Genomic DNA, 27,376 nt, shown 5'->3' on the forward strand with positions numbered 1-27,376 from the left:
TCAACAACAGGGGGACAAGAAATAATCCACTTAAAATTGAATAAAACAGCCACAAATGATATAAAATATTAATACCACCACCCCTGCAAGCAGGAGGGTGGGATACTTAACTTGTGCAGCAGCAAAGAAAGAGGAGGAAGGACTTGAGGGGTGGTCCCTTTATACTGGGGCTAGGGGGAGGGCTGTGTGCCCATTGGTGGATTTTGTTGTCTAATTCTTTGCTGCTATTTTGTGAAGTAAAGAAAGGGTTAAGCAATATGAGCCTCCGTGTCTTGAAATAAAATTGTCAATTGCTGCCAATGCAAATTATTAGCTAACACTGCAAAAAAACTTTTTCATTATAACTAAAAAGTGGTAGCAGGGTTTTCAGCAACAATGGCTTAATGGAAATGTCCATCTTTGTACATTACCCTGATATTTTTTAAATAGGTCATTATTTCCAAATTCATTTCTCACTATACTTTTAGGGTGGAGCTATTTCTTGTTAGGCCTCCTTTCAACTTCTCCATATAGAAAAAAAATAAAAATATGAAAGCGCTTATTAATACACGGTAGGACCAGGAAGCAGTGGATATAGCACTCCGGGTTCTGGCCGTACTCACCACTCCCTGGTGCTCTGCTGTGTACACACTGTGCTGTGTCCTGACTGTGTACAATGTGAGGACCTAGCATACTATGACATGACGCATTACATAACAAAAAGTGCAACACCAAGTGATCAAAAAGGTGTATGTCCCACAAAATGGTACCAATAAAACCGTCACCTCATCCCGCAAGAAATGAGCCCCTACATAAGAAAATCGCTAAAAAAAATTAAAAAACTATAGCTCTCAGAACATGGAGACACTAAAACATTGTTTTATTTTTTTTGTTTAAAAAATGCTTTTAATGTGTTAAAGTGAAATAAATAAAAAAAAGGTATACATATTAGGCATCGCCACGTCCAGAACAACCACTCCTATAAAAATATTACATGACCTAACCCCTCGGGTGAACATCGTAAAAAAAATTATAATAATTGTCAAAAAAAGCAATTTTTGTCACCTTACATTACAAAAAGTGCAACACCAAGAGATCAAAAAGGCCTATGTCCCACAAAATGGTACCAATTAAACCGTCATCTCATCTCACAAAAAAATGAGCCCCTACATAAGAAAATCGCTCAAAAAATTTAAAAACTATAGCTCTCAGAACATGGACACAGAACATATTTTTTTGCTTCAAAAATGCTATTAAAATAAGACAAAGTATACATATTAGGTATCGCCACGTCTGTAACGTTCTGCTCTAAAAAAATGTCACTTGACCGAACCCCTCAGATTAATGCTGCAAAAATAAATAAATAAATAAAATAAAAACTGTGCTAAAACAACAAATTTTTTGGTCACCTTGCCCCATTAAGTGTTATAATGAATGATCAAAAAATCATATGTATCCAAAAATAGTGCCAATAAAACTGGCACCTTATCCCCTAGTTTCCAAAATGGGGTCACTTCTTGGGAGTTTCTACTGGAAGGGTGCATCAGGGGGGCTTCAAATAGGACATGGCATCTAAAAACCACGTGCCGCTCATTTTCTTCTGAACCCTGCCATGTGTGCTTATACAGCAGTTTAATAAAACATGTGGGGTGTTTCTGTAAACGGCAGAATCTGAGTAATAAATATTGAGTTTCGTTTGGCTGTTAACCATCGATGTGTTAAAGAAAAAAATTGAATAAAATGGAAAATCTGCCCAAAAAGTGAAATTTTTAAATTTGATCTCCATTTTCCTTTAATTCTAAAGCCTAAAGGGTTAAAAATGTTAGTTAAATCGGTTTTAAGTAACTTAAGGGGTGTACTTTCTACAGTAGGGTCATTTATGTGGTATCCACTATGTAGGCCCCACAAAGTGACTTCAGACCTGAACTGGTCCTTAAAAAGTGGGTTTTGGCAATTTTCTTAAAAATTTTAAGAATTGCTTCTAAACTTCTAAGCCTTCTAACGTCCCCAAAAAATAAAATTACATTTCCAAAATGATGCCAACATAAAGTAGACATATGGGGAATGTTAAGTAATACATATTTTATGAGGTATCACTTTCTGTTTTAAAGGCAGAGAAATTGAAATTTAGAAAATTGTGAATTTTTAGACATTTTTGGTCAATTTGGGATTTTTTCATAAATAAAGGTGAAATATATTGACTCAAATTTATGACTAGCATTAAGTACAATGTGTCACGAGAAAACAATCTCTGAATGACTTGGATAAGTAAAAGCCTTCCAAAGTTATTACCACATAAAGTGAGATATGTCAGATTTGCAAAATTAGGCCTGGTCGGGAAGGGGGAAAATGGTCCAGATGTGAAGTGGTTAAAGACTTTGTTATTGCCTCTATACTGCGTCCGCTAACCTGCCTACCAGAGCGAATCCCCACATAGGGTATCCGAAAATGCTAAATCTACACCAAAAATTCAAAAAAATAAAAATAAAAATTGAAGTTGAAGTCTATGGGAAAACCACTCTACAGAAAGTGTGAAATCGCACAAACAATTGACATCTGCACAACAGGTCAATTTCTGCACAGAAGAAAAAAATCAAGGCATACATACTGTAAGATTTGTCAAATCTCATTCACTTTGCTGGTAGTATATGACACTGCGGGGGACCCATGCAGTGGTTAGACTGAGCTGCAGTAAAAAGCTAAGGCCCTTAGTGAGGCGCATTGGTTGTTACAAAGGGGTTAAATAATCAAAATTAATGATAAAGAAAAAAATAAAACATCTGAGCAGAGCAGAGAACAGCCTAATGGAGCTCACCACACCCTAGAGCGGCCTTATACTATTCCGGCCTTATACTACCATTCATCGCCGGACCCTTTTGACTATAATGGGATCTGGCGGGGATCCGGCAGCGTTTCAGTGCCGTTTTTAGTCGGACTAAAACCGTTACATGCACTGTGTTTGTCTGGCCCAAAGCAGACGGATCCTATTACAGTCAATGGGTTCCGGCGGTGAATGGCAGTATCCGTCTAGACCGGGTCCAATAAGCTCTGGCAGGCTGATCTCTGCCGGAACAGACTGCTAGATCAGTTAAACAGAGGTGTGAACTTACCCTTATCCCCACTTGCAGTGTTTTCCAAGGAGATAGCTGACAGGGAGCTCTTTTATAAGAAGCTCATACAGTACTGTATATCAGCTGCCAACTCTACTGTTCATGTCTGAGGCCTTAAGCCCACAGGCAGCATTGTTTAAAGGGAATCTATCAGCGGTTTATGTAATGCAAAACTGCTTACAGCACTATGTAGGGATTGATGCAGTACAAACATACCTTCTGTGGAGCTTGTATTATTAGGAGCAGTGAGAATATGAACTTTTATTCTGTCAGATTCTGCTCCTTAAGTCCATTAGAGGTGGAGCTTCAATGTGAATTCTATTCTGCTCTTCGCATTTAAGGTGTTGTCCGAGTTAACAAAATATCTTAGACAGGCCCTTAGAATGGTCTAAAATAAGAAATAAGGGTATACTTATTTTTTTCCAGTGAGGTTCTCTGCATTGACAGTTCAGCCCTTCTGCCATTATACAGCATGTGACTTCTGCAGCCAATCACTGTCCTTGGTGGTCAACACTGCAATTTGTAAACAAGTAGCAGCAGGAGGACTGGATTGGCGGTGCACAGAATGGCACTGGAGACAGGGGGAAGCTATTTTTTTTAGACCATTCGGGAACTTGTCCTATATTTTTTATTATCTAGGACAATTCCTTTAAGGAGCTTCAACTCCGCATTCCTCTGCTCTGAGTGACAGCTCTGGATGACAGCTGTAATGTTCTACTGGTTAAATGCTACAGGTGACACTCCGAACAGTGTGGAGATGTGGTGAAGCAGCTTACTGCAGAGAGGAAAACTAATGACAGGTTCCCTTTAGCCATTAAATACCTCTGAAACCATAGGACAGGATTATCATGTCCTATCATGTTGCAAACTCAGTGCAATTCCTTGGCTACTGTCCTGTACATGCTTACTTTACGCTCTGTGCACACAGGGAACTTGGGGACCCCCATGCTCATCATCAGTGGGGTCATAGCAATCATACATGTATCCTGTATTCTTCATGAATGTGGTCAATCAGTACCTATGTATTATTTCTGAATATAATTATGTATTTTATTAGATGTCGGTACAGGGGAATAAGATTTACTCAGACATGTTATGTCTGTGGCATTTCCCTCCCTCGGAGTGTTAATGTAAGCAGCAGATAACATGTAGAAGCAGCAGCAACGCTCAGAGCTTGTGACGCAGCAGTGATTCCCTTCAGCCTCTATCCTTTACTATATATATACACTATATTTGTTCTCAGCGGATTATACAGATTAAAGTCTTGTTAGAATAAAAAAAGCAAAGGATTTATGTCTGCTTGTACGTAAGGGGATGCTGGGCTGGACCTGGGCAGCTTTCATTGGAAGGTCACTCTGGGGCTATACAGAGATTACAATATGATCAGGTGCTTCTATCATGTGCCACCCAGTATACAGTCTCATTACCATCCCTATTGCATCTACACAAAACACCCAACCAGCTCTGTCCGCAAATTTAGTCCCAGAAACCATAACAATCAAGTTTCCCAAACATCATTATTCAGTAATTGGTATTTAATACTGTCACGTCCTGCTTTCCTTAACTCTTGTACTTCATTATTACACATAACCAAAAGTCCAAATGAAGGAAGAAGCAAGAATAGGGAGGCTTATGGCAACCCCCCCCCCCCTTCCTTCCCCCACTTGGCTGCTCCTTCTTCTCCTGGCCTGCAATGCTCCACTAGGCTCTCTAAATGTCAACATCCGGCTTGACATTGCGGCAGCCAATCACTGACGGAGGTGGATACCAGATCCCCTTGCGTGATTTGACCGTTTATCATGAGGTAAGGGGACCTGGTCACCTCCACAGTGGCGATGTGAAGCCGGATGTTGACATTGAGGGAGCCCAATGGAGCATCACAGGCCTGGGCCTGGAGAAGAAGGAGCAGGGATCCAGTGGCGGGAAGCAGGTAAGTAAGCTTCCTCTTACAGGTCCAGCCCCGTGGGGGGGGGGGGGGGGGGGGGGATTTGCCAAAAAACTTCTTATTTTTATACAACCTCTTTAAGAGCCAGGATAGGAAGTACAATGCATAGAAATGATATTCTTCTGTTATTTTTTATTTTTTTTAAGTATAACATAATGACATACAGGTTGTGATAAAAAATGTAAGTTAGCAAAGCTAATGAGGACTCTTGACTTGAGCAAGGCTAAGGCTACACACTACTAAGCAAGAGGTGTATAGCTGGGTGGCAGTCTCTCCAGTTTTTTGTCATTTTTGGATATTTTTTATGTAGGCAGCAGCAGACTCAACCAAATGTCTTGTTCAACCTTTAGTTTAAAGATAAATTTCCATAAGAAAACTCAACTGAAACTCAATATTCATATAAAACGTTTCATCAGTATTATGCCATTGAAAATTATACACAAAATACAGGCCCTTCTGCAACGGTCAGCACAGAAAGATAAAACTATATATATAACAGGCAATATGCTTTCATTTTACTGCTGTTGTGAGGAGAACATGTCTGCAGGGTAATCTTCGTGATAATAGTAGGTGTAGAATTGGGAGATAGTAGTTTGACAAATCTATTATTCTCTTGATAGACCTAGATACAGATGGTGACAGAAAAGAACTGCACTTAGTAGTTAAATCTGTGAGTCTCTTATTGATCACTACAGGGGGCTCTCTGGCTGGAGTAATGGTCTGACTGAGAAAGTTAAAGAATCACTGTACTTTCACACAATTTAACTTCCTTTAATACACAATGTTGTAACTAACAAATTTTTAAGTCCCATCATTTAAAAAATATGCCTGCATCCACTTGAAAAAAGTCATGGCCACTGGAGGTCTCACTTCCACCTAACTTGCAGTCTACTGGCAGTTGTCAGGCAAGATCCATCCCTAGCAACAGAGACACAACAGATAACTCACAGGAAATGGGGGCGTGTCATAGGTAACGGAGATCCTGAGCCTGATAAAATAAATGCTTCTGCACAGCTTTTGAAGATTATAGAAGCCTCCTATGTGTCTGTAAATGTGATTTCCACCTACTTATCTGTTCTGTGAGCTCTGAAGCTGAAAACAAGCATGGTTGGAAGTAAGGGAAAGGATATCACAGCAGCACAATGCTGGCAGATTCCACAGAAAGGAGACACTCCCAGCTTCTGAGAGAAATGCATCTAGCTATGCAGCTGAAGATGTAAATAAAGGCATTCTGTCACATAGTTTGAGCCTATAGAGCTAAAGACATGTGCTACTAGATTGCCACTTGCATGTCCACAATATACATTTCCCATAGCTCTGAGTGCTTTTATTAAATAAAATAAAAACAATGTTATATATATGCAAATGAGACAAGTAAGGCGCCCAAGAGGCTGTTACCAACGTTTAATGAGCCCAGCCACGCCCACTAAAAGGAGCACAGCACGCCCCTGCATCCTTCGAATCTCCTCCTTGGTCCCCCGAAGTCACAGATTTGAAGCGCTGTAATCTTGTGCATGCACAAGTATGCTGCATGTGACTGCCGGCATGGTGTTCCTTCCCTGTGCTGGCATCAGCTTCAGGGTATGAACTGCGCATGCGCTAGCTGGCATGCGCGAGATTACGGCTCTTCAACTATGTGACATCAGGGGAGCAAGGAGGAGATTCGGAGGATGCGGGCGATGCTGGGCTCCTTCACAGTGGGCATGGCTGGGCTCCAGAAACGTTAGTAACGGCCCCTTGGGCTCCTTACAGGCCTAATTTGCATATATATATATATATATATATGTATATAAATAAAATAATTTTTTGTATTTAATAAAAGCACTTTAATTAGCTGACTAGAGTGTGACACTTTGAGCCTAGAATATTGAACCTTTCACAAAATTCTAATTTTAAGCTGCATTAATGCAATTCCTTTTAATTTGCATTACTGAAATAAATGGACTTTTGCACGATGTTCAAATTTTTCGAGTTTCAACTGTATATTGTGGATGTGCTAGTGGCGATCTAACAGCACATGTCCTCAGCTCTATAGGCTCAAACTAACTGACAGAATCCCTTTAAGCTAAAATGCTTGCTGTGCTAAAAGCGCAACAAAGAAGTTAAATATACAGGAAAAAAAGCAAACTTCAGAAAACGACATCCCAAAAAATAACCACACATTTTTTATAAAAAAACAAACAATTTTTTTTTTAATATTTACATTACATTTTGATGGGAGGGTCCCTTTAATGGTGCATGGCCTTCATCACTGTTAATATTAGATTTTATTTCAAGACACGGAGGCTCATATTGCTTAACCCTTTATTTACTGACACACAACAGCAGCAAAGAATCCAATAACAAAATCAACCAATGGGCACACAGCCCTCCCCTTAGCCCCAGTATAAAGGGACCACCCCTTCAGTTCCTCTTCCTCTTTCTTTGCTGCTGCACTCAAGTTAAGTATTCCACCCTCCTGCTTGCAGGGGTTGGTGGTTGTTATATTTGTATAAGATATTGTTTTTCTCGTTTGTTTTCTCTCCCCATATATTTAGGGGGTATTATAGATAGGTATTTTATTCCCTACTGGTCGTTTTGGCCGTTTCTTGCGGTCCTCACCTTTGTTATCTTCCCCCCTTTGTTTCCACCCCCCTTTTTGGCTCTGCTCTATTCCCCGTTCTTTGCCCGGTTCTGCTTGGGGCTGTTATTTGTTTGGCTGCGCTGCGCTCTTACCCTGAGGTCCCGCTTCTCTCCGCTCCTCCGTGCGTCCGAGATCTCGCGATTTTTCCCGGGATCTCGGGCGGCTTCGCTCCTGTTCCTGCCGCTGGCTCCCGCCGTCTCTGCTGGTGCGCCCGAGATCTCGCGAGATTTCGGGCGCCATCTTAATAAACCTTCTTCGTTTCCACTGGCAGGGGTCGATATGGCGCTTTACGTGTCTCCCCTTCGGACTATCGTCCGCCCCCTGGTGCTTCACCAAGCTGTTACGCCCGGTGGTGGCGTGGCTTCGTTCTCGGGGGGTGAGACTTATAATCTATCTGGACGATATCCTGATCATGGCCGTGGACCGGACCTCCCTCCTGTCCCACCTTCAGTTGGCGGTACGCCTTCTCTCCTCCCTGGGTTTCATAATCAACCAGGAGAAGTCTTGTCTGATTCCTGCTCAGACCATGGAGTTTCTCGGTTTCCAAGTGGACTCCCTCTCTTTGACTCTGAGTCTTCCTCCTTTGAAAGTGCGGTCGATCCGCAAGGAGTTGCGTCGCACCCTCTCTCTTCCGCAGGTCTCCCTGCGTCATTTGGCCAGGGTGATAGGTCTCTTATCATCGTCCATTCAGGCTATCTTTCCGGCTCCCCTTCATTATCGGGCCCTCCAGCGTCTCAAAATCGCACACCTACAGGCTGGTGCGTCTTATGCGGATCTAATCGCTTTGGATCCGGAGACGAGGGACGAATTGGAGTGGTGGATTGCCAACCTCTCTGCCTGGAATGGCAGGGCTCTGTTTGGTCCCCACCCGGATGTGGTGATCGAATCGGACGCAAGCCTTCACGGTTGGGGCGCCCATTGCGAGGGGGTTTCCACGGGAGGCCCTTGGTCCACAGAGGAGTCTCACTTACACATCAATGCCCTGGAACTTCTGGCGGGTTCCTTTGCCATTCGCAGCTTCACCTGCGGGAGGGCCAGGGCATGTATTCGCCTTCGCATGGACAACATCTCAGCTGTCCGTTACATCAATTCCATGGGAGGTACCCGATCGTCGGACGTCACTGCTGCTGGATCCTCTGAACCATCCTCATCCTCTAGTGCTGGTCTTGGCAGACCGAGGGACTTTCGGAGACAGCTGTTTTCCTATTGGAAAGTGCGTGGGCCCCGGGGACCAGAAGAGCCTATAGGGCAGCTTGGCGATCTTGGGCTGGTTGGTGCCTCCTTCGGAACGTGGATCCCTCTACGGCTGCTGTAGGTGAGTTGGTTCAATTCCTCAGTTCCCTTTATGATGACGGAAAGGCCTATCGCGCTATTAATGTGTTTCGGTCGGCTATTTCTTCCGGCCATAGGGGTTTCGATGGTTGTCCGGCTGGACGCCATCCGCTGGTGTGCCAGTTGCTCAAGGGCTCCCGGTTCGCGCGGCCCCCAGGCCTCGTTTTTCTAGTTCTTGGGATGTTTCTTCCGTTCTCTCTTTTCTTTCCTCCTGGCACGCCAATGAGGACTTATCCCTGCGCCAACTTTCGGCCAAGTTGGTTACCCTCTTTTGCCTCATTTCTTGCAAGAGGGTTTCGGATGTCCGGGCCTTGGATCATGACGCCCGGTCTTTCTCTCCGGAGGGCGTGACGTTTAACATTTCTCGGCGTACCAAGACTCATATCAGGTCGGTTTCTTACCCTGCTTTTCCTTCATTGGTGGCGCTTTGTCCGGTCACTTGTCTGAGGGAGTACGAGTCTAGGACTCGGTCTGTGCGGTCCTCTTCTGCTTCTCAGTTGTTCATATCTTTCCGGAGACCCTTTGCTCCGGTGACCACTGTGACTCTCTCGCGTTGGGTGAAATGGATATTGTCCCTGTCTGGCATTGACACTACCATTTTTACGGCGCATTCCGTTCGTGGTGCCTCAGCGACCTCCTTGACTCTCTCCGGGGCTCGTCTGGAAGATGTCATGAGGTTGGCGGATTGGTCCCGTGCCTCCACGTTTAGGGAGTTTTACTTTAGGCCGGATCCTCATCTTTTCACCCCTATTGTAGGAAGGCTTTAAACTAGCAATATGAGCCTCCGTGTCTTGAAATAAAATTGTATGATTTTCCTAAAATATGACGTAAAGTCATGATTTTATGAAAGACACGGAGGCGAGTATTGCCCCGTTGATACGTTTATGGGGTTTTCCGTTGTTGTTTACAGTTGCTATTTATGATTACCGAATGTTAATTTATTGCTGCTTTATTGCCGCGTCTGGTGTTCCGGTTATGTGTGTACGATATGCGCGTCTTCGACGCCCTTGCTGTCGTTATTATTATTATTCTTTATTTCTTTAAGGTTGATTCGTCGCTGCTGCGGACCTGCTGTGGATTTCTTCTGTGGTTTCTGTTGACACCGTGCCTCCAAGTCGTTCGTTCGAGGATGTGGTGATCATTTCGTTGGAGTTTCTCCTGGTTCCGGTTGTTCCAGTTTTTTCAGTTGGTGGACTTGTGGAGACAAAGAAAGAGGAAGAGGAACTGAAGGGGTGGTCCCTTTATACTGGGGCTAAGGGGAGGGCTGTGTGCCCATTGGTTGATTTTGTTATTGGATTCTTTGCTGCTGTTGTGTGTCAGTAAAGAAAGGGTTAAGCAATACTCGCCTCCGTGTCTTTCATAAAATCATGACTTTACGTCATATTTTAGGAAAATCATACAATTTCAATGCAATCACATTCTAATTATGCTGACACCAAACTAAAACTGTAGAAATGCATCCAGAAATTAGGTTTTGCAAAAAAAAATCTGCTAAAATGTATAATCTCTAGTAGTAACCTGACACATTGCCAGTTTTTTTTTTTTTTTTTTATGGTTCCAGTGTAATTTGCACTAATAATACGGGGATCATTTGCAAACAGATATACACTACTTTTTGTTGTATACCGGTCACAGATTGCGGTACAAAGGTTATATGCGCCACAATCTGCAACTTTTTCCCCTCACGCCAGGGCTAAAAAAAGGGGGCGTGACGTGGGTATGGCAAAGGGCGGGCCGGTAGACCCATCTCATTTGTCACTTTCTACTCCTGTTTTAGGAGTAGAAAATGGTCTAAATCTACGCCAGTAAGGGAGCTGCCGTAGATGTTGACAAGTGTACAGTCTGCCTAAGTTATCTAGAAGCCGGCGCCACTACATAAGGGTAATTTTACACTAGCGTTGTTTGAATCCGGCGGGCAATTCCGTCACCAAAACTGCCCGCCGGATCCAGAAAAACGTGTGAAAACGGATTACATTCGAATCCTGATCAGGATAACATGTAAAAGCCGGATCCGGTTTGACAAAACACACGGCACCGGATCCGGCATTAATGCAAGTCAATGGGAAAAATGCCGGATGCGTTTAGTCAAAGTGTTCTGGATTTTTGGTCGGAGGTAAAAATATAACATGCTATGGTTTTCTGAAAAGCCTGATCAGTAAAAAAGACTGAACTGGATGCATCCTGAACGGATTTCTCTCCATTCAGAATGCATGGGGATAAAACTGATCAGTTATTTTCTGGAATTGAGCCCCTAGGACGGAACTCAGCGCCGGAAAAGAAAAAACGCTAGTGTGAAAGTACCCTAACTTAGGGTCCATTCACACATCCGTGTGTGTTTTGCGGATCCACGGCTCTGCGGATCCACAAAACACGGACAGCGGCAATGTGCGTTCCGCACATTGCCGGCACTAATAGAATATGCCAATTCTTATCCACAATTGCAGACAAGAATAGGACATGTTCTATTTTTTTCGGGAACGGAATTGCGGACCCGGAAGTCCGGATCCGCAATTCCGGATCTGGGCAGCACATCATGCTGCCCCATAGAAATGAATGGGATGTGTGAATGGAGCCTTAGGCAGATAAACCGCCAGCACAGGAGGGACGAAGAACAGCGTCTAAATCGCCGGTCTTAATAAATGTCCCCCTATATATTAGGATGAGACTACATGGCGATATGTGTTGCATGACAGCAAGTCTCAGAAAAGGCCCGCAATTAAAAATATTTGTGTGAACTGTCTTCAATTAGTACTATTCACCTATTTTAGAGCTGTGATTTGACTGCAGAAAATTCACAGGCAAGCCACAGCATTGTTGGATTTATTGTTGTGTGCTGCATTGTAACCCCACTGATAATCATTAGATGACACATCACGTTGTGTAGCCCAGCCTAATAGTCAACATTATGAAAATATTAAGGCAATAAAATTCAGGATTTATATTGCATTAATGATTGTTATGAAAACTGATGAAGCTTCTGATGACTGACTTTTCCCTTGCTCACTGCTTTATTATTGCACTGCTACTGTGTATTTATCATTATCAGTGTAAGTTTGTATACTGTACATAACTGTGTTTCTATTCTTTTTTCTAGGCGCCATCTTGTGGTTTAAAAAAGTACTGAGCAGAAGTAACCTCATAAATAACTCATTGATTGCTCACATTCTAGTTGAAGCTTATACAGTAAGCTTATACAGTATGTTGCCTAATAGCTGCACTGGGGTGACCAATCCTTACAGGTCTGTTTTACTAACTACTTGCCTTTCCCATGCAATAAAAATTCTGGGGTATATTGTATAACTCTATGTTGTGCCATTCTTCTATTATTCCTACTAGAAGTTATGGATGAATTGCTAGCAGTCTGCATTAAGGCAAGGGCTATACGGTGACACTGGTCACGTGACACCTGTCGCGGCCAGGATCACTGAGCAGCGGTGATCTCATAGAAATTAATGGGATCACTGTGGCAGTCGCAATAAATCCAGCCGTGTTGGATCTCTTGCGACTGCCAAGGCAATCCCATTAATTTTATATGGGATGAGCGCTGCTCAGTGATCCTGGTCGCGACAGGTGTCACGTGACCAGTGTCACCGTGTAGCCCTTGCCTAAAGGTCAAACTGGGTGTTACCAGTTGGTGGAAGGGTTTGTCCCTGCACAGTCTGACAATGGCAGCACTGATGGATAGTGTCAGACTGTTCAGGGACACAGGAGGTCATTTATTAAACAGAAATACACTAAAATTAGGTGTATTTCTGGTGCAGATTGCGGCGCAAAGGTCCTTTGCGATACAATCCTCGACTTCTCCCTGTTCATGCCAGGTCTAAGAAAATGGGTATGGTGTGGGCAGGGACAGGCCGGCAGGCCCATCTCATTTACCATTTTCTACGCCTGTTATAGGAAGCTGTCTTCCATTTAGAACTCTGCCAAGTATAGGGGGTTATTAAGACCGGCGTCTAAAACGCTGGTCTTCATAAATGTGCCCCACAGTCTTTTATTGCCAACTGCTTTCAATACATTCATAACTTCTAATATAAATAATTGAGGAATAGCACAACATAGTGCTATCAGAATAAATGCTCCAGCATTGCTATCACGAAGAGTGATTCTTCTCATATGTTTGTGGATCCAGTACCATCTCTATGCTTATGACTTCATCCTGTGACATCACCCCTGCTGTACTATAGAACAGTGGCTTCTCAGTGTGTGGCACTACTATGACGATGTCTTGGAGTCATGTGACACTGATCTTTCCTTCAGCCCTATATTCATTCACTTGCCCGTTCATGCTGCCTGCACCAAAAAAACTAAAAATAAACATCTCTAGCATCTGACCCTTTCTTACTGTGGAAAAAACAAAAACCCTCATTGTTGCCCTGATCCATTCCCGTCTCAATTATTGTAACTCATCAATTGGTCTCTCCCCTCTTCAATCTATCCTGAACATAGTAGCCAGGGTCACCTATCTGTCTAACCGCTACTCTGATGCCTCCGCCCTGTGCCAGTCATTGCACTAGTTGCCCATCCAGTACAGGATTCAATTTAAAGTCCTAATTCTCACCCACAAAGCTTTACACAGTGCTGCCCCTCGCACATCTCCTCCCTCATCTCTGTCTACCATTCTCTCAGTTCAGCTAGTGACTTACGACAGACCTCTGCCATAATCCGAACCTCTTACTCCCATCTGAAAGACTTCTCCCGAGCTGCATCAGTTCTCTGGAATGCCCTACCCCAAGAAATTAGGTTAATTCCTAAACATACACAGTTGTAGGTGCTCTCTAAAAATACACCTTTTTAGGTCAGCCTATAACAGTGATGGCAAACCTATGGAACGGTTGGACCCCAGACACCCGATCCGGCTGCTACACCACAGTAAAAAAACTTTTTTTCCCCCCTAACTCTCCCTCACTATCCCTGCCTAATCGACCTCTACCTACCTCTCCCTCACTGTCCCTAACATGCTGTTTTGTTCCTGATCGCACAAAAACGTACTCTGCAGCCGGAGGCTCCTCTCTCTCCCCGCTCCACGGACGTGTATAAGCGGGGAGAGGAGCTCCGGCAATTCAAATCTGCTGCTCCGCCTGCCCACCTGCCCAGCCAGCAAATCAAAAGCGATCCTGAGAGATGGCGTGACCGCCACCTCTCAGGATCGCAGGACGATGATTGGTGGTGCATTTTCACACCACTGATCACCGTCCTATTCCGGGTTATCGGGTCACCAGAGACCCGAATAACCCGGAAATGCAGCAAACCACAGGTCTGAATTGACCTGCGGTTTGCTGCGATCGCCGACACGGAGGGGTCACAGGACCGCCCTAGGCATTGTACCAAGGTGCCTGCTGAATGATTTGAGCAGGCACTTTGTTCCGATTACCGCCCGCCGCACGGCGTGATCGGAACTACACAGGGCGTGATTTTTTTTCTCCCAAACATTGTCATCTCATCTCGTCAATCAAAATAGAGAGAGGGGCTGGCAGTGGAAGGCGCAGGAAAAAGACTGCACTGAGTGGCTAAGACCCACCTTCGGGTCTTAGCCTCATAAGATCATATTCGTGTGGGACAATAATCTTCAATCATTGTAATCTATGATACTGTCTGCTCCCGTGCACACAATCAATGCCGCTCCAGGACATATGGCCTGCTCACAGACTGTATGTATTGGAGGGCATACAGTCGTGTGCAAGGGACCTTAGTCTACATCTACGTCTTTTGGCCTTGTTGAAGTTGAGGGGAGCTAATAGCTCTCGCAGCGTTCCTGTGCTGAGAACCAGCTGTTCACTGCAAGAAAACTCAGATTCTGGCTGGTAACCCTTTAGTTGCTGAGGGCCATACCACATCATGATCATAGGGAACTTTCCCCCTGCGATCGAGTCACTTTCCCCAAGCCGATCGGAGACTAGAGGAGCCATCTGCAATCAGCCCTGAGGACCTATGAAGGACTGTTTTTTAACCCTACTGTTAGGGCATACTAGTGTTGCCCTAGAAGCAGGCTGCGTCATACTGGCACACAGCATAATGTATTAGCATATAGTAGTATATTAAGGCTACTTTCACACTAGCGTTTTTTGCGGATCCGTCATGGATCTGCAAAAATGCTTCTATTAAAATAATACAACCGCATGCATCCGTCATGAACGGATCCAGTTGTATAACGTCTTCTATAGCCATGATGGATCCCTCATAAATAGCATTGAAAGTCAATGGGGGACGGATGCGTTTTCTATTGTGCCAAATTGTGTCAGAGAAAATGCATCCATCCCCATTGACTTACATTGTGTGCCAGGACGGATCCGTGTGGGTCCGCTTCGTCAGGCGGACAGCAAAACGCAGCAGGCAGCATTTTGGTGTCCACCTCCAAAGCGGAATGGAGGCGGAACGTAGCCAAACTGATGCATTCTGGGCGGATCCTTTTTTATTCAGAATGCATTAGGGCAAAACTGATCTGTTTTGGACCACTTGTGAGAGCCCTGAACGGATCTCACAAACGGAAAGCCAAAACGCTAGTGAGAATGTTCTAAAATAGAAATCCCATAATGGGATTTTAATTTTTTTTTGTAAATGATATAAAATTAATAAAAATAAAATAAAAAATATTGACAATATTTAATATTTAATGTAAAATAAATTTTATTGTGCACACATACCACCATAACAGCCCGAAGAATGCTTTTATCATGTTATTTAGCATGAAACAAATGACGTTAAAAAACACCCAAACATTTTTTTTCTATATTTCCACACCCCAAAATAATTACGTATATCTTAAAAATACCCAAAAATAACTTTACCCCCCCCCAAAAAAAAAAAAAAAAGGCCTCAGACAGTCGCACCAATGAAAAAATAAAAAGTTATGGCTATTGAAATGCAGAGACGAAAAAACTAAAACATTTTGCAGGCCATTAAGGCCTTTCTCAGGCCTGGTTATTAAAGGGTTAACACTGAATTTCCTCCCTTTAAACCTGCACTAATCATTATCAGAACCGGTTTGGGTACTATTTCCTTGGAAACTGCTTCCTGTAATGAAACGTATAGTGTAATTTATGACTGGCTTGGTGACAGATCATTGAAAATTCATACATAAAAAATATCTTTCCCTTTCATATTTTAGCATTGCGTGATTCGAAACGCATTGTAGGATTGCTATATCTCATTGGGCTAGAATTGGGCCAAACCCGTGGACATTTCGTCTGTAGGAACTAATCACATTTCTTTTATATTCTTTCATATTCAAAAGAGTCAACCACTCCACTATAGGGTTGTCACAATACCAGAATTTCCATTCAATTTCGATACCATAAAAACCATTCAATACCACGCGATAAAAATAAAACACCAAAAAAGCCACGTGTATTACGCATTTTAACACCTTAACTCGTCCTCAAATGCCGGCACTTAGCGCTCGAGGACGAGCGCTCTCGTCCTGCAGTCGTTCCTCCCTCCGCGTGCGAGTTTCAAGTAAAAAAAAAAGTTTAAAAAAATAGTAAAAAAAAAATAGGGAAAAGACATATTAGGTATCGTTACGTCCGTAGCTCCGTATCGACCAGCTCTATAAACATATCACATGACCTAACCTCTCAGATGAACACCGTAAAAAAATATAAATAAACTGTGCTAAATAAACAATTTTTTTGTCACCTTACGTCACAAAAAGTACAACAGCAAGCGATCAAAAAGGCGTACCCAAAATAGTATCAATCTAACCGTCACCTCATCCCGCAAAAAATGAGCCCCTACTTGAGACAATCGCCCCAAAAATAAAAAAAACTATGGCTCAGAATATAAAGACACTAAAACATTATTTTTTTTGTTTTAAAAAAGCTGTGTAAAACTTACATAAATAAAAAAAGTATACATATTAGGTATCGCCGCGTCCGTATCGGCCGGCTCTATAAAAATATCACATGACCTAACCCCTCAGATGAACACTGTAAAAAATAAAAACTGTGCTAAATAAACCATTTTTGGTCACCTTGCATCACAAAAAGTGTAATAGCAAGCGATCAAAAAGTCATATGCACCCCAAAATAGTGCCAATAAAACCATCATCTCATCCCGCAAAAATCATACCCTACCCAAGATAATCACCAAAAACCTGAAAAAACTATGGCTCTTAGACTATGGAAACACTAAAACATGATTTTTTTTGTTTCAAAAATGATATTATTGTGTAAAACATAAATAAAAATAGTATACATATTAGGTATTGCCGCGTCCGTATCGACCAGCTCTATAAAAATATCACATGACCTAACCCCTCAGATGAACACCGTAAAAAATAAAAAACTGTGTAAAAAAAAGCCATTTTTTGTCACCTTGATTCACAAAAAGTGTAATAGCAAGCAATGAAAAAGTCATATGCACCCCACAATAGTGCCAGTCAAACCATCATCTCATCCCGCAAAAAATGAGCACCTACCTAAGATAATCGCCCAAAAACTGAAAAAACTATGGCTCTCAGACTATGGAGACACTAAAACATGATTTTTTTGTTTCAAAAATTGTATACATATTAGGTATCGCCGTGTCTGTGACAACCTGCTCTATAAAAATACCACATGATCTAACCTGTCAGATGAATGTTGTAAATAACAAACAAAATAAATGGTGCCAAAAAAGCTATTTCTTGTTACCTTGCCTCACAAAAAGTGTAATATAGAGCAACCAAAAATCCTATGTACCCTAAACTAGTACCAACAAAACTTCCACCCTATTCCATAGTTTCTAAAATAGGGTCACTTTTTGGAGTTTCTACTCTAGGGGTGCATAAGGGGGGCTTCAAATAGGACATGGTGTAAAAAAAAACAGTCTAGCAAAATCTGCCTTCCAAAAACCGTATGGCATTCCTTTCCTTCTGCGCCCTGCCGTGTGCCCGTACAGCAGTTTACGGCCACATATGGGGTGTTTCTGTAAACTACAGAATCAGGGCCATAAATATTGAGTTTTGTTTGGCTGTTAACCCTTGCTTTGTTACTGGACAAAATGGATTAAAATGGAAAATTTGCCCAAAAATTTAAATTCTGAAATGTCATCTCTATTTGCCAATAACTCTTGTGGAACACCTAAAGGGTTAACAACGTTTGTAAAATCAGTTTTGAACACCTTGAGGGGTGTAGTTTCTTAGATGGGGTCACTTTTATGGAGTTTCTACTCTAGGGGTGCATCAGGGGGGCTTCAAATGGGACATGGTGTAAAAAAAAACAGTCTAGCAAAATCTGCCTTTCAAAAACCGTATGGCATTTCTTTCCTTCTGCGCCCTGCCGTGTGCCCATACAGCAGTTTAGGACCACATATGGGGTGTTTCTGTAAACTACAGAATCAGGGCCATAAATATTGAGTTTTGTTTGGCTGGTAACCCTTGCTTTGTTACTGGAAAAAATGGATTAAAATGGGAAATTTTCCCCAGAAATTGAAATTCAGAAATTTCACTTATTTGCCAATAACTCTTGTGGAACACCTAAAGGGTTAACAATGTTTGTAAAATAGGTTTTGAATACCTTCAGCGGTGTAGTTTCTTAGATGGGGTCACTTTTATGGAGGTTCTACTCTAGGGGTGCATCAGGGGGGCTTCAAATGGGACATGGTGTCAAAAAAAAACAGTCTAGCAAAATCTGCCTTCCAAAAACCGTATGGCATTCCTTTCCTTCTGCGCCCTGCCGTGTGCCAGTACAGCAGTTTACAACCACATATGGGGTGTTTCTGTAAACTACAGAATCAGGGCCATAAATAATGAGTTTTGTTTGGCTGTTAACCCTTGCTTTTTAACTGGAAAAAAAATATTAAAATGGAAAATCTGCCAAAAATTTTAAATTTTAAAATTGTATCTCTATTTTCCATTAATTCTTGTGGAACACCTAAAGGGTTAACAACGTTTGTAAAAATCAGTTTTGAACACCTTGAGGGGTGTAGTTTCTTAGATGGGATCACTTTTATGAAGTTTCTACTCTAGGGGGGTCCATCAGGGGGGCTTCAAATAGGACATGGTGTCCAAAAAACCAGTCTAGCAAAATCTGCGCTCCAAAAACCGTATGGCATTTCTTTCCTTCTGCGCCCTGCCATGTGCCAGTACTGCAGTTTACAACCACATATGGGGTGTTTCTGTAAACTACAGAATCAGGGCCATAAATAATGAGTTTTGTTTGGCTGTTAATTCTTGTAGAACTACAGAATCAGGGCCATAAATAATGAGTTTTGTTTGGCTGTTAACCCTTGTATTTTAAATGGAAAAAACATATTAAAATGGCAAATATGCCAAAAAAGTGACATTTTTAAATTGTATCTCTATTTTCCATTAATTCTTGTGGAGCACCTAAAGGGTTAACAACATTTGTAAAAGTTTTGAATACCTTGAGGGTTGTAGTTTCTAGAATGGAGTCATTTTTGGGTGGTTTCTATCATGTAAGCTTCACAAAGTGACTTCAGACCTGAGCTGCTCCTTAAAAAGTTGGCTTTTGAAAATTTCTGAGAAATTTCAAGATTTACTTCTAAACTTCTAAGCCTTGTAACATCCGCAAAAAATAAAATATTATTCCCAAAATGATCCAAACATGAAGTAGACATATGGCAAATGTAAATTAATAACTAATTTTGGAGGTATTACTATTTAATTTAGAAGTAGAGAAATTGAAATTTAAAAATTTGCTAATTTTTCAAAATACTTGGTAAATTTGGTATTTGTTTATAAATAAAAATGATTTTTTTGTCCATTTTAACAGTGTCATGAAGTACAATATGTGACGAAAAAACTATCTCAGAATGGCCTGGATAAGTCAAAGCGTTTTAAAGTTATCAGCACTTAAAGTGACACTGGTCAGATTTGCAAAAAATTGCCTGGTCCTTAAGGTGAAAATGAGCCCGGTCCTTAAGGGGTTAATGGAACTTCCAGCCCATAATAGAACAGTCCTTTCCTAATTTTTTTTGGGGGGATAGCATGTTTTATTTTTATTCTGTAATGGCGTTCACTGCATAGGAGATATTTTTAAATATTTTAATAGTTCTGACTTTGGGGTGGCCATATGCAATTTTTTTTATTGTTTAGACATTTTATATGTAAAATTGGGAAAGGGGGTGATTTAAACTTAATATTTTGGTGTTTTTTTTAACCTTTTTTTAAACTTTTTTATTTAATAACTAATAGCATCTTTAGGGGGATAGAACCCATGTCCTATTCACCCTAATAGAGCTCTATTAGGATGAATAGGATTTCACACAGCAGCAGGGAGCTCACCATGGCAGCCATGGATGGCTTCAGTAGTGTCCTGGCTGCAATGGTAACCGATTTTACTGCTGGATCTCCGATGGGAAGCTGCCTCTGACACCAGTGAAGATACTGAGGAGGAGGGGAGGGGACCCTGTGGCCACTGCCACCAATGACTATAATACTGGGGGGGGGGACAGGCCACTGGCACCAATGAATAGAATACCGGGGAGGTGAGGAGGTGGAAGCACTGTGCCACCAATGATTATAATACAGGGGTGGAGGAGCGCACTGCACCACAAATGAATATATTAAACCTTTAATACAAATGAGGGCAAATGACAGGGATCCGGTCCAACCGTGTCAATTAATCTCTCAGGTGCTGCACCTGAGAGGCTAATTGACGGGATTCGCGGGATTGCTGTCCCCTGTCATTGAGGCCGGGTGTGATAAGGCCGGCACCCGACACCCGCATTTGTATTAATGGGTTAATTATATTCATTGGTGGCGCAGTGGCCACAGCCCCTCTCCTTCTCCTCAGTACCATCTTTTCATTGTTTCTCCTCTGTTCCAGCTGAAAACATGGTGAGTGGTGAGGGCGGTGCACACAATGTTCTGTAAGTGATACTGCGCAGCCTAGTATAGTAAAATAGCAAATCCCGGTATCGGATCGATCCGGGTACAAAAGTATTCATTGGGTTTTAAAAGTTCAATACCCAGTGCAACCCTACTCCATTATGCACTGCTTTTGATTAATCCTTTCCAATTTTTTGCATACTTTTTCACAACATACCTGATAAACTCCCACCATAAATGTAACGGTGGCTCCTACTGTAATTGCATAGCAGCTTCTATCACAAGTCATCCTTGAAGTCTGATTCGCATCAAGCGTTTCATTTGCCAGTAAGCCAGCCATTGATGACATCTGGCTTCTTTGGTCATCCAGTTTATTGTAACCTGCAGCTTGTAGTTCTCGGTTCACAATTTCACCAACCATCAAGCACAAGACCCCAAATATTCCAACATGGATATGTTTAGAGGTTCCCATTAAAAAATATATAATGCAGGCAAAAAATGAGGTGTAAAGGCCATAGATGGGTTCCTGCCCAGCCAAAAGAGAATAAGCAATTGACTGTGGAACTAGCAGAATAGCCACTATTAGGCCCGACATGGCATCACCCAGCAAGTATTCCTTCGGCTTGTATTTAGGGAGCCATTGCAGCACAGGCAGGAAGCTGAGTAGTGCCTCTTTGGCTTTTTTGGAGGAACAGCTACAGGTTTTCCTTATTTTTTCAGTTAAACGTGTGTGTAAGGGGATCGTTTTCTTTTCTTTTTCTTCCAAATATATAGTCCCCGGTGGCCGGGAGCTGCGGTGAATAGCTGTGATGTTGCCATTGTCCTCGGTTTTCATCTTGGTTTCTTTTTCATTTATCTAAAAAAAAGAGTTGAATAGAATCATGAGCTCCAAACAGATCAGATCTATTTTGTGCTTCATATCTGTAACACTGCATATTCAGAATAACTGCATCATATTACAGCTGTATGAATAGGGATGTATTCATTTTATGGGTAGCATAGAATAATGCAGAAACTCTACATTAACTTTAGTATGTTGTCTTTCATTTCTTTCCATTATTTCTTTTTAAATTCTTGCTGTTTTACTGCTTTGGCTTATCCTTAACCCCTTCCTGACCATATCAAATATATGGCAATTTGCAGAGAGCCAGTCTGCATAACTGCTGTATTTACTGCCCCCTTCCCCCAGTGATGAAGGGGTTCTTGCCGCAGGGAGAATACATATATATACTCCAGATACTAGGCACACATACCATTGGCTCTTATTAATCCCATCTGGACCCCAACATGTAAATTAATGGTTAACAGCATGTTACCTGTGCATGAAATAACCCGGCCCTGTCACAATAAACCCCTGAACACACCACTCATATTCTGCATTTAGGCAGCTACTAGGGAACCCTATAATGTCAGTGGTGACATCACAAGGGCCCTTGTGTACATAAGGCTGGAGGCATGCAGATAATTGATTTACATAACTGCAATCTGTATATGGCAACAGCATGGAACACATAGATAATATGTTGACTGCTTTCTTCTGCCGCCATAGCACAAAAAAATAAGTAATGCAGTAAGATGTAAAAAAAATAATAATAATAATAATATATATATATATTATTATTAAAAGTAGAAAGTAGAAAAAAAAAAAAGCCTCAATCCCAAAAAAGAATACATCTCCCCTTTGCCCAAAAAATTCTGTTGTGATGATAGATGGTACGAGTGGGCTATAGTTTTATTTTTACTACTATAAACATCAACATTTTCTTTGCATCGCCTATTTCTGACGGCCATAACTTTTTCATATTTCCTTCCACAGAGCTGCATGAGGGCTTGTTTTTGGCAGGACGAACTGTAGTTTTTATTTGTTCCATTTTTGGGGGGCATACAAATTTTTGATCACTGTTATAAAAAAATTGCAGGGATAAATATGATTCAACTGCGTGTTTTTATTTATTTTTCAATTGTGGTCTGTGGGAAAAGTATTTTTAGATTTTAATAATTGAGACATTTTCGGACGCAGCAATACCTGTTATGTCTATTATTATGTTTTTATATGTAAAATTAGGAAAATGGGGTGATTTAAACATTTAATATTTCATTTTTTGTTTTTTTAACAGCTGCACACTAATCGTGCAGCTGCCGAGCGGAGGGCCCTCTGTCAGTGACAGCAGGGCACCCCAGAGAGAAAGCAGGGACAGTTCCCAGGTGTCCATACCTTGTAGATCCCTGCATACACAGCACTCAACAAGCGCAGTGTATACAGATCAGGAAGCGGTTTGCCGGGAGAGTACAGGAGCTTTCAAAGACCACGATCAGCCCTGCACTGAGGCTGTACAGCGTTGTATTCGCTGTACAGCCTCTCTGGGGGGTGCATTTCCCCTGTAACTGGGGCTACTATGCCAGCCCCAGTTACAGGAGAAATTAATAGTGAAAAAAAAAGAAGTTAAATGTCCCTCAGAGGTCTTGTATGATCCTATGGGGCTGCAAAGTGTTTAAAAAAAAAAGTTTCAGGTGAACATATTTTTTTGCGCCGATTAAGTAATTAAAAAAACCTTACCCCTCAGATGAACACCATAAAAATAAATAAATAAAAACTATGTAAAAAAAGCAATTTTTGTCACCTTACATCACAAAAAGTGCAACTCCAAGTGATCAAAAAGGCTTATGTCCCACAAAATAGTACCAATAAAACCGTCACCTTATTCCGCAAAAAATAAAAGAACTATTGCTCTCAGAACATGGAGACAGTAAAACATACGGTAATTCATTTGTTTCAAAAATGCTATTATTGTGTTAAAGTGAAATAAATTTTAAAAAGTATACATATTAGGTATCGCCACGTCCGTAACAACCAGATCTATAAAAATATCACATGACCTAACCCCTCAGTTGAACACCGTAAAAAAAAAATATAAAATGTGCAAAAAAAAAAAAGCCTGTGAACGCTGTAAAAAAAAAAAAAACTGTGCTAAGACAACCAATGTTTTGGTCACCTTGCCCCATAAAGTGTAATAACGAATGATTAAAGGTACCAATGAAAAACGTCAACTCTTCCTGCAAAAAAACGAGCCTTTGCGCAAGACAATCGGCAGAAAAATAAAAAAATATGGCGTTTAGAAAATGGAGACACAAAAACATAATTTCTTTTTCAAAAATGCTTTATTACGTAAAACTGAAACAAAGAAAGTAGACATTTTATATCAATGCGTCCGTAACAAACCTGATCTACTAAAATAGCACATGATCTACCGTGTCAGATAAATGTTGTAAAAAGTAAAAAATAAAAAAGTGCCTCACAAAAAACTTAATATAGAGCAATTAAAAATCATATGTACCCCCAAATAGTACCAATAAAACTGGCCTCTTATCCTTTAGTTTCCAAAATAGGGTCACTTTTTGGGAGTTTCTACTGTAATGGTGCATCAGGGGGTCTTCAAATAGGACATGGCATCTAAAAATCAGTTTAGCAAAATCTGCATCCAAAAACCATATGGCTCTCCTTTTCTTCTGCGCCCTGCCGTGTGCCCTTACATCAGTTTATGACCACACGTGTAAACGAGAGAATCAGGGTAATAAATATTGAGTTTTGTTTGGCTGTTAACCCTCAATGTGTTAAAGAAAAAAAATGGATTAAAATGGAAAATCTGCCAAAAAAGTGAAATTTAGAAATGTAATCTCCATTTTCCTTTAATTCTTGTGGAACACCAAAAAGGGTTAACAAAGTTTGGAAAATCAGAGTAACTTGAGGGTTGCAGTTTCTACAATGGGGACATTTATGGGGGGTTTCGACTATGCAAGCTCCACAAAGTGACTTCAGACCTGAACTGGTCCTTAAAAAGTGGGTTTTGGAAATTTTCTTAAAAATTTTAAGAATTGCTTCTAAAATTCTAAGCATTCTACAGTCTTAAAAAAATAAAATTACATTTACAAAATCATGCCAACATACAGTAGACATATGGGGAATGTTAAGTACTAAATATTTTATGAGGTATCTCTTTCTGTTTTAAAAGCAGAGAAATGGAAATTTTGAAAATTGCTAATTTTTCTAAATTGTTGGTAAATTTTTGATTATTTTATAAATAAAGGTGAAGTATATTGACTCAAATTTACCACTGTCATGAAGTAAAATTTGTCAACAATCTCAGATTGGCTTGGATAAGTAAAAGCGTTCCAAAGTTTTTACCACATAAAATGACACATGTCAGATTTGCAAAATTAAGCCTGGTCAGGAAGGGGGTAAATGGCCCGGATGTGAAGTGGTTAAAAATTGAATTTTTAAAAACTTTTAAAAATATTTTTAACAGTTTCTGTCTAGCAACAAAGTGGAGAGGACGCAGAACCATCACTAATTTCCTGAAGTAAAGCCTTGAGAGGATAAAGACAGCAGAGTGAACCACTATATTTATCTTCTACAGACTCTGCTGGGAAGTGAGGGAATACAGCTGAAACACCCTTCACCAAACAACCACTAGGCCAGTCTCCTACTGAATTGCCACCAACAAACCTGCCTCAATATCCTTGCTGATTCCAGAGAAGATTTGCACTAAAGCCTGCTGCAACTGTATGTATTTCAAGTTCTTTGTTGCACTTTGTAAAAAGGACTTTGTTACGTTTATCTCTGGCCTGATTCTTGATTCCTATAACTTTTGCTGCAACACCCCAGGGAGCAACAGCCTGAGGTAGGACACCATGACACAACAACACTACATCAGGACCACTCGATGCACAAGGGGACCACAAAGCAAAGTTAAAGTCTTGGCCAACTAGATTTTTTCCCCCCTTTTTGTCTCACTGCATTCTATGAGCCATAACTTTTATTTAAATGCTTGCATGGCTGTTTAAGCCTTGGTTTTTGCAGGACACATTGTAGATTATTATAGGGATTATTTTGGAGTACATGCAAATGAATGTTAAATTATATGAATTAAACCGCCAACTGAAAATGGCAGAATGCTATTTCCACCACACTTTTCTTTTTATGATAAAAAAACATAAATAATAAGGTTATGAGGTTTTTATATCTCTATTTTATTTTTTATTGTAAACAGTATTTTTATTTATTGTTTTTTGTGTTACTAGGGGACTTTTAAACTTGTTTTTAACACTAATGTAATGTTACTGTATATTCCTATATCACACTCCATTATTGCCTCTGCATGTAAAATGGACACATATCTTTTGGGGCATACCAGGGGCTCATGGTACTAAACCATTACGGTGCTAACTAAGCAATAAATCACTATTTCTCATGTACAATGCAGTAAATCTGCAAAAAATATCAAATAAAATCTTAACTAGGCAGGATAATTCTGACCTGAACATACACAAAGCAATATGTTGTCCATATGTTAAAGCAAAGTATTAGTTAGTTAAAAAAACAAACCTGCCTTGTCCCTCTCAAAGCTAGTCAGAAGATTCAATAAATCAATAAAAATGTGAAGCTTCATGGCATAGTTTCAAAAATATTTTTTTTCTTTCCCACATTTCTGTAGGCAACCTCAGAATTTTTCAGCATTTAGTCTTTTAGTCTTCTCATTTCTATACTATTACTACTTTATGATATCATCAATATATAGTTTTATGTTCCTCCTGCATAACTTCCTACCCTTAGTTACTGAAGGGGAAATCCTCTCAAAGAAAACTTTGATAAACTAAGGATAGGATATAAAGGAAGTAAAAATATGTGGTCTAGTTCAGGAAGGGTCTTATACTGCAGTCTTATACTTTCCGTTAGCTTCATCTGTTGGATACTCGTTCAGTTTGCATTTTACGTTTGGAAAACCTAAGAGTTCTCAAATCTATTTGTGCACTGGTTTGTCCTCAATTCCATCTCTTCATGAGTTTTAATCTGAGGTCACTGCACAAGAGTTTTACATGAAATGAAACTCTGTTTCTCTGGCATATAAACAGTAAAGTCTTTTACTGACTGGGCAATGCTCAGTCATACAAATATACTTATGGTCATCCCAGGATAGAAGGAAGTTAGGAACATTAATATTCAAACATTGAAAAAGTAAATGTAGAAAATTCCTAAATGTGTTTTAGAATTCTCCATAATTTACTATATATTTTCTCTGTCAAACAACTTTGTAGAAAAAGTTTAAAACAAGTTTTTTGTGAAATATGCCATTCACAGTAACTTTCTACAGTTAAGTAATTTTATTTTACTCAAAGGTAGCCACATGTTATGTTATAGAGCAGGAGGAGCTAAGCAGATTGATATATAGCAGGGGTCAGCAACCTCCGGCACTCCAGGTGTTGTGAAACTATATCTCCCATCATTCCCCTTTTTTTTGGGCAGTTCTCTGAATTTCCACAGAAGGGAAAGGAGCATGCTGGGAGTTGTAGTTTCACAACAGCTGGAATGCTAAAGATTGCTGACCCGATATATAGTTTTATTAGAAAAAAATCAGTTTAACTTGTAATTTATACATTTAAACCTCAGATAATTTTATTATTGTTGGTCATGTGGGTGGTATCACTGATTGACAGTTAAGCACTAAGCCCACTTTTGTATTTTCCACCCTATGTTCCGATTACCATTCATATAACCATATGAGGGCTTATTTTTTGTTAAGTTGTATTTTTTTATGACACCATTTAATTTACCATGTCTTGTA

At 40.7% G+C, this 27,376-nt stretch overlaps 1 protein-coding gene across 2 annotated transcripts in view; it reads right to left on the reverse strand.

Moving 5' to 3' along the window:
- Positions 1-27,376, reverse strand: part of SLC26A2 (solute carrier family 26 member 2) — a 141,530-nt gene that overhangs the window by 15,271 nt on the left and 98,883 nt on the right. For both annotated transcript variants that reach the window (XM_044280704.1, XM_044280705.1), the window contains exon 2: positions 20,974-21,612. In XM_044280704.1, the coding sequence (XP_044136639.1) occupies positions 20,974-21,591 (618 nt within the window). In that variant the 5' untranslated portion in view covers positions 21,592-21,612. The remainder of the gene's footprint in view (positions 1-20,973; positions 21,613-27,376) is intronic.

This window comes from Bufo gargarizans, chromosome 2 (genome assembly GCF_014858855.1).
Source record: "Bufo gargarizans isolate SCDJY-AF-19 chromosome 2, ASM1485885v1, whole genome shotgun sequence".
Classification (NCBI taxonomy): Eukaryota; Metazoa; Chordata; class Amphibia; order Anura; family Bufonidae; genus Bufo; species Bufo gargarizans.